General features: G+C 49.1%; 2 protein-coding genes across 5 annotated transcripts in view; both read right to left on the reverse strand.

Annotated features, from left to right (window-relative positions):
• Positions 1-6,066, reverse strand: part of IGDCC3 (immunoglobulin superfamily DCC subclass member 3) — a 102,526-nt gene extending 96,460 nt beyond the window's left edge. Inside the window, exon 1 of the mRNA XM_032123070.1 lies at positions 5,807-6,066. Within this exon, the coding sequence (XP_031978961.1) occupies positions 5,807-5,873 (67 nt within the window). The 5' untranslated portion in view covers positions 5,874-6,066. The remainder of the gene's footprint in view (positions 1-5,806) is intronic.
• Positions 6,067-9,669: 3,603 nt separating this feature from the next.
• Positions 9,670-15,707, reverse strand: part of IGDCC4 (immunoglobulin superfamily DCC subclass member 4) — a 95,203-nt gene continuing 89,165 nt past the window's right edge. For all 4 annotated transcript variants that reach the window (XM_032122866.1, XM_032122867.1, XM_032122868.1 and 1 more), the window contains one exon: positions 9,670-14,621. In XM_032122866.1, the coding sequence (XP_031978757.1) occupies positions 14,085-14,621 (537 nt within the window). In that variant the 3' untranslated portion in view covers positions 9,670-14,084. The remainder of the gene's footprint in view (positions 14,622-15,707) is intronic.

Below are 15,707 nucleotides of genomic sequence, written 5' to 3' on the forward strand. Positions count from 1 at the left end.
CACACCAACAGCACGACATCCACCTGCAAATTGCCTCACATCAGCACAAATTTGCCCTCTTCTGATTTACTGTGTTTATTCCCAGCATAACACAGCATAAATCAGCAGCACAACCACCACCAAGGATAACCACTCCAGTCCTGCTCCAGTAAAGCCAAAAGAAGATGCGCAGGACCAGAAGACTTTATAGTGGGATCCAGGTGAGTATCAGGACCAAAAACCTGGATGCAGGTTGGGCCATGCACATGAAAAACAGCTCCTGTTTTTCCAATGGTGGGTTGTTTTTCATTCAAATCCTTCTCCAAATGGGAGGATATGGAAGAAAGAGATATATGGACCTGAAAGATATTCTCCAACAGATTATAACAAGCTTCAGGCTGATGAAATTGGCAGCCTAAAAATCCAGCTGGTGTCCTCTTAAATCTCCTTGAGGCTGACCCAGATCCTAAGGAGAAAGCACTGCACTGCAGTAAAGTGCAAATTGGCTCTTTAGGGCATCCAGAAAATTTACATTTAAAGAAGAGGAGAATAGGCTGTAACAGGCCCCACATCTTGCTGGCAGTAAAGTTTACTAGCTCAGATTTTTTTATTCCCTTTCCTTTTGGACGGGAGGTTATATAAAGTGATTTTTCCATCAGAGAGCATAAACCACATCCACTAGTTAAACGACTGCAGGAGGTCTCTGACAGGGATAACACAACCTCTCAGCCACCTGACAGAGAGCCCAAAAACAGCCAGCATCACTGCCCTCACTGAGGACACAGATTTTAGCTGAGGAAGGCAAAGAGCTGAAGAGCCAAAGAAGTTGCCCCAAATAATTTTCAAATGTTTGAGACCAGACTGAGCAAATCCCAGGAGGTCACTTGTTGAACACTGTGGAAGCTGGAAGCATTCACAGCACAAAGAGCCTTTCTAGGACAAGCTCCAAGTCCTTGTGGGTTCCCCCATCTCTAAAGAAAGCAGGATAAAACCTGTTGGTATAGCTGGAAAGGGCAAAGACCTTTCCTGAGCTAATTACCCACAGTAGCTCCATCTACAGTGAGGCATCCCAAGAGCATGGCAGCAAGCCGAGCATAGGATGTGCTGTTATTTGCACTCCCCATGTTTCACAGCCCTGACCAGATCACAGCCTCACCTCAGAGGGCATCAGTGACACAAACACAGAGCAGGAAACAACTGCACACAAGCAGAGAGCGAAGGCACAGCCAAGATGGGAAATGCTGTGCCAGAGCCAGGGTCCCTCCAGGCTTCAGCTCCTAAGGCTGCTCTAACGTAGAACAGGGGAACAGCCAGTTTCATTCCCTGACCCTGCAGGAAAGCATCAGGGAGGTAGCTGTACCCACAGCCGGGCCCTTGCACAGACCCAGCAGGAAATGGACTGCCCAAGTGGTGAGTGATAGTGCCCGTGGATCAGAGATGGTGGCTGGGATGATGGCACAAGGCTGCCAAAAGAGCGCCTTGGCATCACAGTGCCAAACCCCACCAGCCAGCACAGCCCTGCCACCAAGCCCTTGAATTTCATCTTGAATTCTGGCAGGCAGGGATGGCATCCAAGGAAAGGGAAGGAAAGGTCTTTCTGCAGGAGGAGAAGTTAGTGTGCACATGAAAAACTTTGAAACTCTTAATTGTATCCAGGGGATTCAAAGCAAACTCAGCACTCTCCGCTCCCCACCATCCCCTCCGCCTTACCACCTCCCACCCTGAAATTCAGGATGGAGAATAGCATCTCCTTGTTCTTCTCAAGGAACCAAGCACTGCATGGATCCCTGCTCGCTCCAAAACCAGTGTCTTGAAACATGAGCTCTTCTCTCCCCTTTCATGTACTCTCAGGTTTCAGCAGCAACGACCCTTTTGCAAAAGCATCTTCACAGCTCAGCAGAACCATTCACCACAACCTGCATCCCCTGACTTGCCATCAGCTTCATCAACACAATTTCATGTGCAAGAACAACAAAAAAACCAGCCAGCAAATCCTTGACTCTACTCTGAAACTGGTTTTAAATTACCAACGCAGAGCAGGTCTGGGTTATTAAGTGACTGGGCTGCTCTCGAGTGGAGGGTGTGATGCAACAGTGACATCTGATATAATAGCAAGGCCAGATCAGTGTGCTCTGTGCTTTCCTCATACACTCGTCTATTTGCCTCTCTCGTCTCTTAAAATGCAATTATTGATATGTTCGCCTCCTTAACCATCAGTTTTATATGCTTGCCAATGACTCCTGAACATGTGTAAACAATTATTTTTATTTTCTTGCAAAACCAAAATGTTGGATATTCTTTTGGATAAGCAGACTCGGGTAGATTTTCATGAGCCCTGCTACATAATTTATTAGTTTCTAAACTCTGTAAAACTAAAAGCTCCACTAAAGTTCAAATAAGTTTGTGATTTCAAAGTAATTTTGAATGGACTATTCCTGTTTCTGACTAATGTTACTTGATTGATTTAAATGGGAATTCTTAATCTGCAGAGGGAGATTCTTGCATTGTTTAGTTATTTAAATAGAAGGAAAATATCCAGAGCCAGAAGCCCAGAAGTGCAAAGCAAGAAATATTGGGGGGAAAAGGGACAGAGAAAGGGACAGAGAAAAAAGCATCTGATCTGTCCCAGATCTGCTGCAGGCTGCAAAATGAAGCACATGGTCTGCTCATCCCATGGGTTTCGAGCAGAGTCTAAGGGTCGGTGAAGCAAGGGACTGGCACTGTATTGGGTCACTGCTTGGCACTTCACATGCTGTGACACAGGACCTTTGACAAACGAGGAAATCAGAAATAAAAAAGTTCAGGCACCCAGAAAAGAGGGAGAGAGACTTTCTCATTTGCACACATAAAATGAGAGTAGTTTTGCAGCTCTCCGACGGGCAGTGCTGCTGCTGAGCTGCTCCACGCTAGCCCATGCCAGGCTGACAGCACATGTGCCAAAACTGGGATTGAAAAGGATGGAGGGGAGTGGGGAACCAGGCTGGAGTCCTGGATCTGGGACCCTCTGCCCAGATCCTCTCCCCTGGAACCCTCTGCCAGCTCCTAAGTGAACATGGGAACTGGGTCTGTGCAAGATCCAGAGCCTGGCAGGTAACAAGAAGAGGCACAGTTACACTAGCTTAGTATTTCTGACTCCCTTTCCAGGGAGTGGTGGGGCAGATCAGAAGGAGAGCAACCTGTCCTGTTGCCCCCCCTCTCAGCTTGCTTTATACGCTTCCAAAGTTTACTTTTGGCACCATGATGGCCCCAGCAGGCACCTGAGTACCACGGGTACGGGTGGCTGCACTCACAACCCTACACCAGCATCGCACCGAGCACAGGTCCCAAACGCGGTGCACACAGATATGGCTGTGAGATGCCTGCCCCATTTCATGGGCTGCCTGCTGCCTCCACGCGGGAAAATCACGTCCTGAGATTCTCCTGTTGAACCCCTGAGAGAGACGAAGCCCAAACGTGGGCTTGAATTTCATACACAGTCTCTGAGTGTTACTCGGGGAAATGATACCTGATACTCTCTATGTATATTAAGAAAAAAGACAGGGTATTACAGCAATTTAGGAGAAAGCAATCCTTTTCTTGCGTCTGAAAAAAAGACAACAAAGCCATACAGAGTAGAAATTAGTGAAAGCTTATAGCTTCAATAATTTAGAAGTTAAGCCTACTTAAATATAAATGACGATGTTTAATTCCAAGGCTGTTACTGAGCAGAGCCGGGGAGCCTCTCGTATCCTATGCCTGTCTTTGAATGCCGGGCTCAGCAATAACAGACAAAAGCTGTCCACCACACAGAACAAAGAGATCCAGGAAATTTAAAAAAAAAAAAAAGAAAGAAAATACTGTCTCGCTGCTGAGCCCACTCCAGCATGCTGACCAGCAGCTCCCAGTGCCTGGTTCACAGTCGCCAGACCAGCATTTTGGGGAGTTTGAAAACCACAGGGCTGGGAGTGGAGCATCGTGTCCCGCACAGCACGGCACTGCTCCGACACAGCATCCGTCCCCGCGGCGAGGCTGCTCCGGCGCTGATTGACACCGACGCGGGAGGGTTTATTAAACACAGCAGAGAGCACAAACACGTTACCTCGCTGTTAACCACGTCGAGAGCGCATAAATCCACTGAAGGGGGGAAAAAACCCTCGGAACCAAAAAACTTTGACAATGTAGCCAAACACTCCTCAGCGGGGCCAGCAAAACACACCTCAAAGTCAGGAGCCGCTGACCCGCTAAGGCGCAGCACAAACAAACACACAGGGCAATTTGGACAGCAGCAGGCGAAAACCTAGACACAAATTCAACTTGCTAAAGTTCTGCTTTCAAGTATTCACTTCGTTTCCTTGCCTCCCTCCCTCCAGTAAAAAAAAAAAAAAAAAAAAAGTACTTTTTAAACCATCCTCATTGTACTACGCAGGAATCTCAACATAGTAACAAGACCTGCTTCATTACATCCACTTTACAGGTCACTTCTATTTTGTGTGAGTTACACTGGCTTCTCCTCCTCGCGCGTCTGCTACGGACCACGTGGCGAGATTTATGATACTACTAACCCACAGCCTTGCTTCCTAAACACCCCAGCAGCTAATCTTTGATAAATCTAACACACACTTTTCTCCCTCTGACCATGCTGGGCTGCTTACAGGTTGTCTTTTTTTAGCAATTCATAAAATAATCACAGAATGGTTTGGGTTGGAAGGGACTTTAAAGACCATCTCGTTCCAACCCCCCCCCGACAATAGGCAGGGACACCTTCCACTAGCCCAGGTTGCTCAGCTCCTACTTTTCCTTATCTGTAAGTAAGGCTACTAAGAGACACAAGAACAGAATCCACACGAATATTTTGCTGCAGAACAGCATCTTTCTCAGATTAGACCTATGCTTAAGTAGCATCACCAGCAGAAGAAAAACCCTGCCATTTATCAGCAGGACACGTGCACAGTAGGTCCAGGGAAAGCTCCCTTTGATGTTCTGTAGTTCGGCCCTGGTTCGGTGGACTGCGTTACCAATGTGGACAGAGTTGGCATTACAGGAGAGCACAATATACTTGCAGGTCTGAAGTTGCTCGCCCTCATCCCTGCAACTTGTCTCCCAACATCTCTTCTCTGTCGCTATCGCCTTTGCTGACGAACGCGACGCGTCCGTCGGGCGCTGCCTCCCGCTCCCACCGCGGTGACGATGCCAGCTCTTAGGATCCGGGAACGGCTGGATGCCCAGCCACGCCACTGCCCCGGCAGCCATCACATCCCTCCCCAGAGCTAGCGGTGCGGGCTCGAGCTCCACAAACACCACCGTCCTTCCCTAGAGCCCCCCGCACAAGGGGTTTCCAACTGGAAGCACAGCTCCCAGGGAACACTTCGGGATCTCTGCGGGTGAAGGCGCTGGATGGGCTGGTGCGGAACTCCGCAGCCCCAAGCACGTCTCCCGCTCGCCCTCCCGGGGGTACGCGCCTTGTTCCCGCCGAGGGTTGCTGACCCGCAGGGACCCCCACGCCGCACCGGCGGACACATGCGGAGCTGTTCGGCCCCGTTCAGCGCCCGCGGCGGCCCGGAGCCACGGGGACGGGCTGAGAGCGGGGCTGCAAGTGAACGCGGACGAGCGAGGCGAACCGGGACCGGCGGCGGGGATGGGGAGGAACAAGGGGACTGAGGACAAGCAATGCCGCGGCCACTTCGGGGGTGATGAGGGGACGCGAAGTGCTGGAAGGACAGACAGACGGACGGACGGACGGAGCGGCCGCGGGGCGAGGGCGGCGGGGAGCGGCGCCGGTGCCGGGCGCGGCGGCAGCAGGTCCGTGTCCGCCCCCCCGCCCGCTGCCCCAGGCCAGCCCGGCTCTTACCTCCGCGGCAGACAAGGAGCAGTAACCCCAGCAGACAGGCGGGCAGCGCGGAGCCCGGCGGAGCCATGGCATCCCGGGCAGGCACGCTCGCCTCCCTGCGCCCCACGGGGACGGAGCAGCCCGCCGGCAGGGAGGGAGGGGACAAGGGAGGGCGGCCAGGCGAGAACCACCCCCAGCTGCGGGGCAGGGGGGAGGGGGGGGGGGGAAGGAAAGGGAAAAAAAAGGGGGAAAGCGGCTCTCAGCGGTGCTGCCCTCGGCGCGAACACGCCGCCGCGCCGGGCGGGCGGGGGGCGGCGCTGAGGGAGCGGGGCCGCCGGCGGGCGGGGGGCGGGCAGCGCCTTGCGCCATCTTGCGCATTCGCCGGGGCGCCGGCAGCGCCGGCCGGGCTGAGGGGCGGCCCCGTGAGGGGGCACTCCGCGCCCGGGACCCGCGAGGAGTGTGCAGGGATCCTCAGGGGTCTGCCTTCACCGGAACCCCCTCACGGGGCTCCCGTCACAGAGCTCCCGTCACAGAGCACCTCTCAAAACCCACTCATGGGTCCAGCTTCACAGATTTCCCCCTTGTGTCTCGCTCACCAGAGCCCCTTCACGTTTCTCCCCTCACAGGAGCCCTCTATTCAGACCCCCCTCATGGGTCTCCCCTCACTGGTGCCACTTCACGGGGCTTCCTTCACAGGGCTCCTCTCACCAGTGCCACCTCACGGGGCTACCCCCTCACCGGAGCCGGTTCAGGAGTCTCCCGTCATAGGTCTCCCCTTGTGTGTCTCCCTCACCAGAGTCCCCTCAAGGGTCTCCTCTCACTGATCTCCCCTCACCGGTTTCACTTCCCGGGGCTCTCTTCAGAGAGCTCCAGGGATTACTGGGAACATCGAGGGCTTTCCCTCACCTGTCTCCCCTCACTGGGGCAACCTCGCAGGAGCTCTTCTGAGCTGGGCTTATCCCCCCTCTGTGCTCCTTATTTTAATGCTATCCTAAAGTGACTTACCCGAGTCAGTAATGCAGGTGTTGGAACAGCTTGCTCACTCTGGAAGAGTCCCCATGAGGAAGGACCCAGTAAAGGATGAGTCTGCTCCTAAATCCTGCCACAGCAGGATTATTTGTCTGCCCTCCTGGCATGAAATGAGGATAACGTGTCCTTACCTGGCTCTCAGCCCCAGCACCCACACAATATTTTGTGCCTTCCAACTGATCCTACCCTGTGCCTTGGCCCATGTTCTCCACAAACATAACTTGTATCATCACTGTCAGCAGTAAAAGCCATCTCTGCGAGGACAGCTCCGTGTTTTGTGGTGTTTGCTTGGCAAAAAAAGAACTAAAATGAAATAAAAGTCGATCCTAACTAATTTCTTTCCTCAGACTAAAACCAGATTTTGTGGACCAGGTTACTAAACCCTGTAACCATTCCCAGAAATCTGGTGAAGAACCCCTTGTGAAGAGGAGCAATGCGAGGCTCCCTTGGATGGCGCACCCTGAGTGTGTTGGAGTCAGCTAATGGGGAAAGAAGACGTCACTACATCTGCTCCACATTAAAGCTTCCTTCATTTAGTGGAGGGCTGAGCTGTACGAAGTTGCTTTCAGCTGGGGAAGAATTTGCTCTGGCTCCGCCAGCCTCTTGGTAACATCTGAATTTCTGCACTGTCCCTGACCTTTTGGCAGCAGCCGTGCTCTTGCTCCGACTCCCTGGCTCCTGCCATGGGGCTCCATCAGCGTTTCTGTAACGCTTGAAGCCATCATGGACTTGTGGCCACTAACACTGAGGATGGCTTGTGGGAACTAATAATTCCAAGAGAAATTAAGCACTGTGTGCTTTACAGGGCTCTTTTCCCTGTGAACCACAGATTTTGTGCGCTTTTGCTGCCGAGTGCTCTGGCAGGACCCAGGGGCGGGGGGAGGTAGGTACATGTTTAGGCTGTTACCAAGTTCATCCCCACATCTTGTAAATGACACTGGTGAAGCACTTGTGGCACATTCAGAAATGATCCGCTGCTGCCAAACAATAGGACTTGTGTGAAAAGCCGTGAGATCTTTTAGGGAAAAGGCAGGTTTGGGGCTTTTGGAGCCACCTAAGAGCAGGAATTCAGAGCACTCACGTTTTTCTATGCTCTGTAAGCATGAGGGCTTAGAAAAGTTGCTTTGTACTGGAGGCAGGAATTTGCTTATCACACTGCGAGCAGAAATTGGAGCCTTTGGAAAAGCAGCAGGATTACAGGAGGGACGGTGTCCAGCCCAAACTGAGGCTCCAAACCCTTTCCTGTAGAGCAGTCGATGGGTCCATTTCTCCATCCCCCTTGCTGCTGAGGGGCACAGGATCTGTCTGTCCATCTGCCCTTCCTCTCCACAAGGTTATCCTCCAGGAGAGCTGCCCTCAGAGGGCATCACTCACCCCTCAGTCCTTGCACAGCAAATTTCCATCAGCTCCAATCGTGCTCCTGATTTACACCAATTAACTGCAAACGGAGGTCCCCAAGACACCATTAGTAGTTTCAGCGGATGAAGGGGGAGATTAACTTGTCTGAATTCACTCAATTTATTATTCTATACGTAATTGTGGTTAGCCTGCCTGCTAACAGCCTGGGAGCTTTTCCCTTACATACGTACATGCAAGGTTTTAGCATCTGTTTCACAGTCAGTGAGCAACAGGGAGCAGGAGCCAAAATCGTGGCACCCACTTTGAGGCACTGAGCCCAAAGCCATGCCAGCAGTGGTGGGACAACACTGGGACCTGCTTCTGGAAGCTGTTGCCCCAGCAGAAACTCTTTTCTCTGTGTCTGTTGAGGTTCTGTGACACAACCCTGGCCACCTCTCTGCATTACACATCCCATTGTCTTGTGCTGTGCCGTGTTCCAGAGGGCTGAGCTGGGCCACACTCTGCACCAGGCAATTGTAACTCACTGAATTACCTGAGACCATGAGAAACCCAAGCCCACTGTAGTGGTATTTCCAGCTGCATCCTTGCACAGTATATCGGGGTGATAAAGGTTGGGAAGAGAAAGAAACACAACCAGACACTTTGCTCTTCACTTCTCCCCTGTAACAGCCACGTCCATCTATCTCTGCCATCCATTCCATCCCACCATGTCTCCTCTCAGCAGCCTCCAACCAGCATCCTATGCTGTAAACTAGGAGCTGGAAGAGTGATTTGCAGTCACCCATCACCCCCTCCAAAATCCTTCCTTGCTTGTTTGTGGGGTTACCTATCATTAGGAGAAAGACTCATCAGAGCTACACAGTCTGACAGAGTTCCCTTCAACCACTATCAGAGGACACTGTGCTAAGTGCAGATTTATTACCTCTGTAATGCAGATAAAATAAGATTTTATGGCTCTGTAGTTGTGGCAGCATAAAGTAATAATGGAAGATATGTACTGAAGTAGGGAATGCATCCCAGGAAAGAAGGGAGATGCACAGGAGGTTAATGGTGTGTCCTTGGGCACTGGCAGGTATCCTCTCGTCAATCTCGCTGGACACAAGCCATCGAGTGCTCAGCCCAGTCTGCCATCCAAGAGAAGTCTCACCACTCATCTGCTAAGATGCCTCTGCTTATTTTTCCCATTAAAAAATTCCCCAGCAAGATGAAGCATGAAACTGGACGAATTTTTTTTTTATAGGAATCAGTTCAAAACTGAGAAAGGAGCAAGCATCCAGAAATGCCTAATGAATACAAACTCTGCTCATGTCTGAAATTCCAGAAGAATCCCTAAGGAACCAGGTACCCACTATCACCTCACAATCTCAACTTCACAGTGATGAGCTCTGGTACTGAACTGGTGTGAGCATGAATCCTGCATTCTGCTCCCACCACTGCTTCTGCTGGCAAGGTACACCCTGGCACAGCTGGAACAGACTGAATTGAGAGACAAATTCCACTCTTTTTTTAAAACATTTTATTAATAACCCATTAGTTAAGGAATATAAGGACAATGTCTTCTTACACTTTAACACTAAAGAGTATTTGTGGAATAACAACAGTCTCTGAAGAAAGAAAGTTATAATAAAGTACAGCATGGAACCAAACACAGACACAACCTTCAAACAAGATCAAGTTCTGGTTACACATCTTTATGCACTGTGCAGAAATGAAATTTAACTTGAAAATACAAGCAAGGGAATGCAGTAACAGAAGTAGATGGTAGATTTCTGCTGGCTAAACACTACTTTTCTAACAAAAGTACTGATTAGAAAAGACACAATGATTCCTTCAAAACACCTATTACTAATGAGATCAAACCCATATACAGTGTTCTAGTAAAATGGTTGTTTTCTTACACAGCATATTTAATGGGCTGATTGTTAGCTAGTAATGTAAAAAAATTCTCAAACTCTAAATTAGAAGTTATCTCATTTGAACTATTTAAACCAGAACTTTGCTGCCTGTTAAGTAAGAAATCAAATCAACAAAAGGCTGATAGAGGTTTTTATCTGAGTTGCATGTTTCATATAATAAGAAATGAAAAGAAATAAAAGGATGAGAATTGTGACTCTCACAGCAGCATGGGGAATATACAGTTGTGTAGCCAAACAGTAACATTAATACTAGAAAATTATGCCAGTGAGACAAACCTGACATTTTAACAATGTAAAGCAATATACACCAGCAAAAAAGTTGAACAGCAATAATCTTTAGTGTTACTGAAAGGAAGAAAAGGCAGAAAGGAACCTGTTGTGCAGGAACAAATATTAAGCATGATGGGTAATTAAAGATATCAACAGTTTGTGTGCCTGTGAGAAATCTGCAAGAAAGCTACTTATTTCATGATAAAAAAATATATGCACTGGTTGTTTCAGCTTTACACATCAAATGTGTATTGTTTGTCTTCTTTGATTCACTTCCAGCTGAGACTGAAAGGTCCCTGCACGTTCAGGGCAAGGGGGACCTGGGGTGCAGCTGAGTTGGACAAGGACACCCAGCACTCTCTGTGGACACGTTCGTCCAGGGACAGGTTTGGTGCTGCTGCTCAGTGGTGACCTCTTGGCTCCAAGGGAACTGCCAGGATTTCTGCATCTCAGGTCTGGCCTACCAGCCCATGGCCACGACAGTTCCTGGACATTCAAACACTGCCAGCTTCACACCCTGGTACAGTTTGGTGAAGTGTAACGAGATCAGAACAAGCCTCAGCATAAGGTGACAAAAGTGTTTTGGGGATGTGTAAACAAAATTGTTTGTGCTCTGCTGCACCTCCCCAAAGCTCTCTGAGCCTGTAACTACTGTGGTGGTTTGGTGGTTGGCCTGAAGTGATCCAGGGGAATGGTGCCCCACTGTGCTGCTTGTGCTGGCTTCAGTGACAGGCGGGGACAGCTTTTAGGTCGCTCAGCTCAGGGCTGTAGGATTGCTGAAGTCTGTACAGGCAAAGCAGGGGGTGCATGTACAAGGGAGTGCCCCCAAAACTGTGGCACCCTCCTACATCAGCCACCGGACTAAGCCTCCGTCCCCTTCCATCCCCCTGGATGGAAAGGTTCATGACCTGCCCCAGATACACTGTCCAGACACGGAGCTGGAAGAACTCTGGTGCCCTGGTCATACCCACTGCTGGCCAAACTCCTCCTGGCACAGCCCTCTGACAGCCAGGAGGCTCAGCAGGAGCAGTCCTTCAGCACACTTGAGGGTGAGTGACTTGGTTTGGGAGGTGAAAGAAGTGACCAGGGGTTCCCTTGGAGTGAGCTTTCTCAAGAAGTGCCACCCTCCTTTTCTGCACACCAGCAGTGGCAATGTGGCTTGTGCAGCACCTGTTCTGTCACTGAGGAAGAGCAAGGACTCTTCATGGAACTAACTGGGACCTGCACAATGTCCCCCGACCCTCCACAGTGAGTGCCTGACATTTCCCAGCTGGAGGGTCTGTACCTCTGTGACTGCATCCGCTCCCAGAGAACTGGGAATTGCCCTTATTGCCTGCAATAACACTTCACTGCCTTACCTGTAACCCTGCTAAGCCATGAGTTTCAAAGTCTTGTGGCAGTGGGTTCTGGAGGTTATTTACACACTTCCTCTGCCCAGTTATGTTTCCTTGCCTTTCTAGCTCCTTGCTCCAGTAGCATACACACACCAACTCCTGCCTTCACCTGCTCACTGGCACTGATTTCCAGTCTCTGTCCCACAGCATTCCAGAGTCATGGCTATTCAGAGCACGGAACAGCATTTCTGAGACTCCTCAAGACACCAAGCAACAACTGGAGAAACAGAACAAGCACAATGACTGGAAATACAGCCAGTTACCAGAACAGTGTGACACACTGGGAGGAGATCCTGCCACTTGGGGAGAGGTGAAAGCTCCAATATCCTTCCCATAAGGGTACATGGAGGCTTGGAGGTTCTCCTCTGCTGAAGAGCTAGGAGCTAAAAGGGTTGCAGGGTGCTGCTGAAGTAAAGTTCTCCATGCTGCAGGCAGTGGTACCTCCACCCAGCAGTCACCATGAAAAACAAAATCTAAGGTCTTTTTCAGAATCTCAAGTTGGCACACAGTTTCCCCATATACCCTGGGGAGAATTTTAGTAAGAAAGGAGGAAGGTGGGCATCTTTTTCTTCGCTTTTTAAACAAATGGTCAGATGTCTGAATCCTCCAAGAAGGCAGAACATTTACCAAACACCCATGAACAGAATTACAGATCCTTGTTACCTCTGAGCAGCTGGTCCAATCTGTAGCATTTGCAGTCAAACCCTGCAAGCCTGGAGCATGACAAAGGTTAAAAAAGAGTAGAGAAAAGTCTACCCCTAGCAGGGCCAGGCTGAGAGACATGTCAGCAGTAAGCAAACAGCATCAGCAGGAAGAGTCACTGGATGGTTTTCAAGCCAGACTGACTAGTATGAGACCAAAGATTGAATTTTCATTTTAAAGCTCTTGTGGTGCTCTGCTCTTCAGAAAAAAATCCACCCAAAAGCACTTCAGCCAGGTCTATCAGAAGTGACTGGAAAACTTCACTTGCTCATCCAAAGCTTTCAGCAAGTCCACTGCTTACAGAAGGCTGAGCTGCTCTCTGTAAATCAAAACCATCTGAGATGTCTCCACATGGGCACCCAAAAAAAGAGAAAAGAAATACATGGCCCCAATATCACAAGTTACTTTTGCAATTGCTGGTTCTTCTTTCTCTTTGTTAGTATAAGCTTGTTGAGGAAAGATGGATCGACATCCTGCCAGCTAAAGCAGTCTCCTTTGGCAGCTGCTGCAAAACAGTCCTACAGAGAGACACAACCTAACTCTCTGGCTGTAGGGAAGGTGTCAAAGAAACAAAGCAAGAGAGACATCAGATCTGTAGCACTATGTGTTAAAGAAGAGTCAACAACCAGTGCAAACATATTCTTTAGAAAAAGGCAGTATAAGAATAAGTTAAAACCTATAATGGACTATAACAAATGAGTAGATCTGCTGCCTTTTTTTTTTTTTTCTCCAACAGACATGAGGTAGTTGTGTTGTTAGGGAGGAAAAAATAAGGAAAGAGAGACGTAGTAAAAATGCTACTCTATACCACACACTATTTCACTCTATAAAATTAAATAATATAAAGATGTTCCAAGGAAATAAAAATACATGTTGTACATTAAAAGGACAGATGTGTACCTAAAATATTAGGTACAAGAACCGACATAAAACAAAGCCCAGGTTGGTAAAACGACCCAGACGCTGCAGAAGGTTCTATATAGTACAAGTTGCTAGAGGCACTCGTAGAGTGTGTAATAAAAGGCCACTACATCAGCCTGCTAGTAGTAGTTACTGCGGTAGTGCACACAGAGAGCCTGGTAATCCTTCTAACCACGGGAGGGCAGAAAAGGCTGGTGCTTACAGCTCACTGCCTTTGTTTCCAGGGCTTCCGCCCCCTCCCGGGACTCTTGTGTCAGAATCCATCCCGATGCTGCCAGGCAGTCGGCAACGCCTGGGCACTCTCCGAGGAAAAGGCAGTTGAGAAGGATCGCTCGGTGCACTTCGCCACTTCCCAGCATTAAACGACATCTTGCCAGTCACCTCGAGGGCTCTGGTGAAGTGATAGCCCCAGCCTAGCGCAGAAGGCTCTGTTCCATTGTGGTTCCACACCAGACTTTGGCAGACGGCTCAGTCCTGCTCCCACCAACACCCAGTTCCTCATCAGCTTTAGTGGGAAGAAGACAGGCCCTTACCAACCCACCTGGCTTCCTGAAGGCCTCTGTAGAGCTGACAGGTCCAAGCCCTCCTCTGATGAGATGCTGCACCTGCCCAGCTCCTGCTGGGGTCAGCGAGCCGAGGGCAGGCAGCACCTCACAGGGACAGGCCCTCCTTGTGCTTCAGCTCTGCTGTGATTAAAATCAGATCAGTTCACTCTTTGTGATTGTGGACATGTACCATGTTCTCAGATGCTGAGGACGGACTGGTTAAACCAGAGTTACTACAGAGCAGGGCCTCCTCAGGCGCCGTGGATAGCAACTGGCACTTGCCTGGCTGCATATCACCCCTGCCTTCCTGGATGGAGTCTGAACCTCCACTCTCCACTGAATCCAGACTTTCCCCATGCCTGTGGAAGCCATTGGTGAGCCCATGGGTGCAAACAGCCCCTGGTTTGTCAGTCTTTGTGTCAGTACAGAGCAGCTCAGCCTGGGCCTGAGTCTCCAAATTGTCCATGCAGTCTACCAACACTTGGCCAGTGTCCTGCTGGGAACTGGGAAAGATGGGAAGAGCCAGCTCTCCCAAGGGGAGCTCTTCAGGCTCCTGGTCCTCGATTTCTGTCTCTTCACTCTCCAGGGTGTGCAGCTTGGAGTCATAGTCTCTGTCAGAGGCTGAAAAATCAGAATGGACAATGACGTCTGCCTCTACTTGGTGGAGGCTGGCTGGCAGGTGGCTTTTCTTTGCCTCATTCTGTTATCAAACACGGGGGAAATTAAAAAAAAAAAAAAAAAAGGTAAAGTAAGTGAAATTCAGATAATTGAGGCGGTGACCAAACCAAGCACTGAAATATATTTATTTTTAATCCCACTGAGTGCAATGGGATGTACACATGCCTCTATTAAGCATTATCTTGATATGTTTCTCAGGGCTTAAGTCTTAACAAGCAACTCAAATCACCTCAGAATCATTATTTCTATTTTACGTTTGAGAAAGCAAGTCCCAAGGGAGTGAAGTGATTTGCTCACAGTTTCTTGGCAGGCTGGAGCAACCATTCCTCCAAGCCTCTGTCAAAGACCACAATTTTCAAATCTCACCAGTCTGTTTCCATATTAAGGGCCAGATTTCTAGAGGCTGAGTGGGCAGCACTGTAGGAAACTGGCTTCTGAGATAGATACCAGGGCTCCCTTCACTGTCCTCATTTAATTTTGGCTACATATCACAAAGTGTGTGTTTGTTAAAGCCCTGGTCACAGCCTGCAAAAGTGTGTGTAATTTCAAGCACTTTAATTCAGAAAGAAAACAGTAAGTTCTGCTCCGCAGTGCTTAAATGGAGTTTGGGCTACAGATCTCCACAAATCTGGCTGACAAGCAGGTCATTTTGTGAGATTATCACTTAATAATTTAACAGACAAATTATTGTAGAAGCTCACAAAGAGCTCTCTAGGCAGTCAACGCTCAGATTCTGGGCTGAGTGTGATGTAGCAGCAAGAAGACAATTCAGAGTATGGAAGTGATATCTCCTGTGTAATTTGCGCTTTCCATTGAAGCCAATTTTGAGCATCATTTACATATTTTAACACTTTTCTCTTTTGTTGACAAACTCTGATGGGTAAGCTGTGCTGTAAATGCTGCCCTGTTATTGGGCTGTAAAACACTGTCTTAACTCTATCCACAATTTTAATTACATCGTGTGTATAATTGATTTTCACACCACTGTCTAGGAAGGAAACATAGGTAGGTTACTTAGAAGTATTTGCTGGGGGGTGAATGAACTTTTTAAAAGAATAACCAAAGAAATCTTCTGGTACACAGTCAGCCTGAGCAGGTGTCAGCTTGC

Source organism: Corvus moneduloides, chromosome 13 (assembly GCF_009650955.1).
Source record: "Corvus moneduloides isolate bCorMon1 chromosome 13, bCorMon1.pri, whole genome shotgun sequence".
Lineage (NCBI taxonomy): Eukaryota > Metazoa > Chordata > Aves > Passeriformes > Corvidae > Corvus > Corvus moneduloides.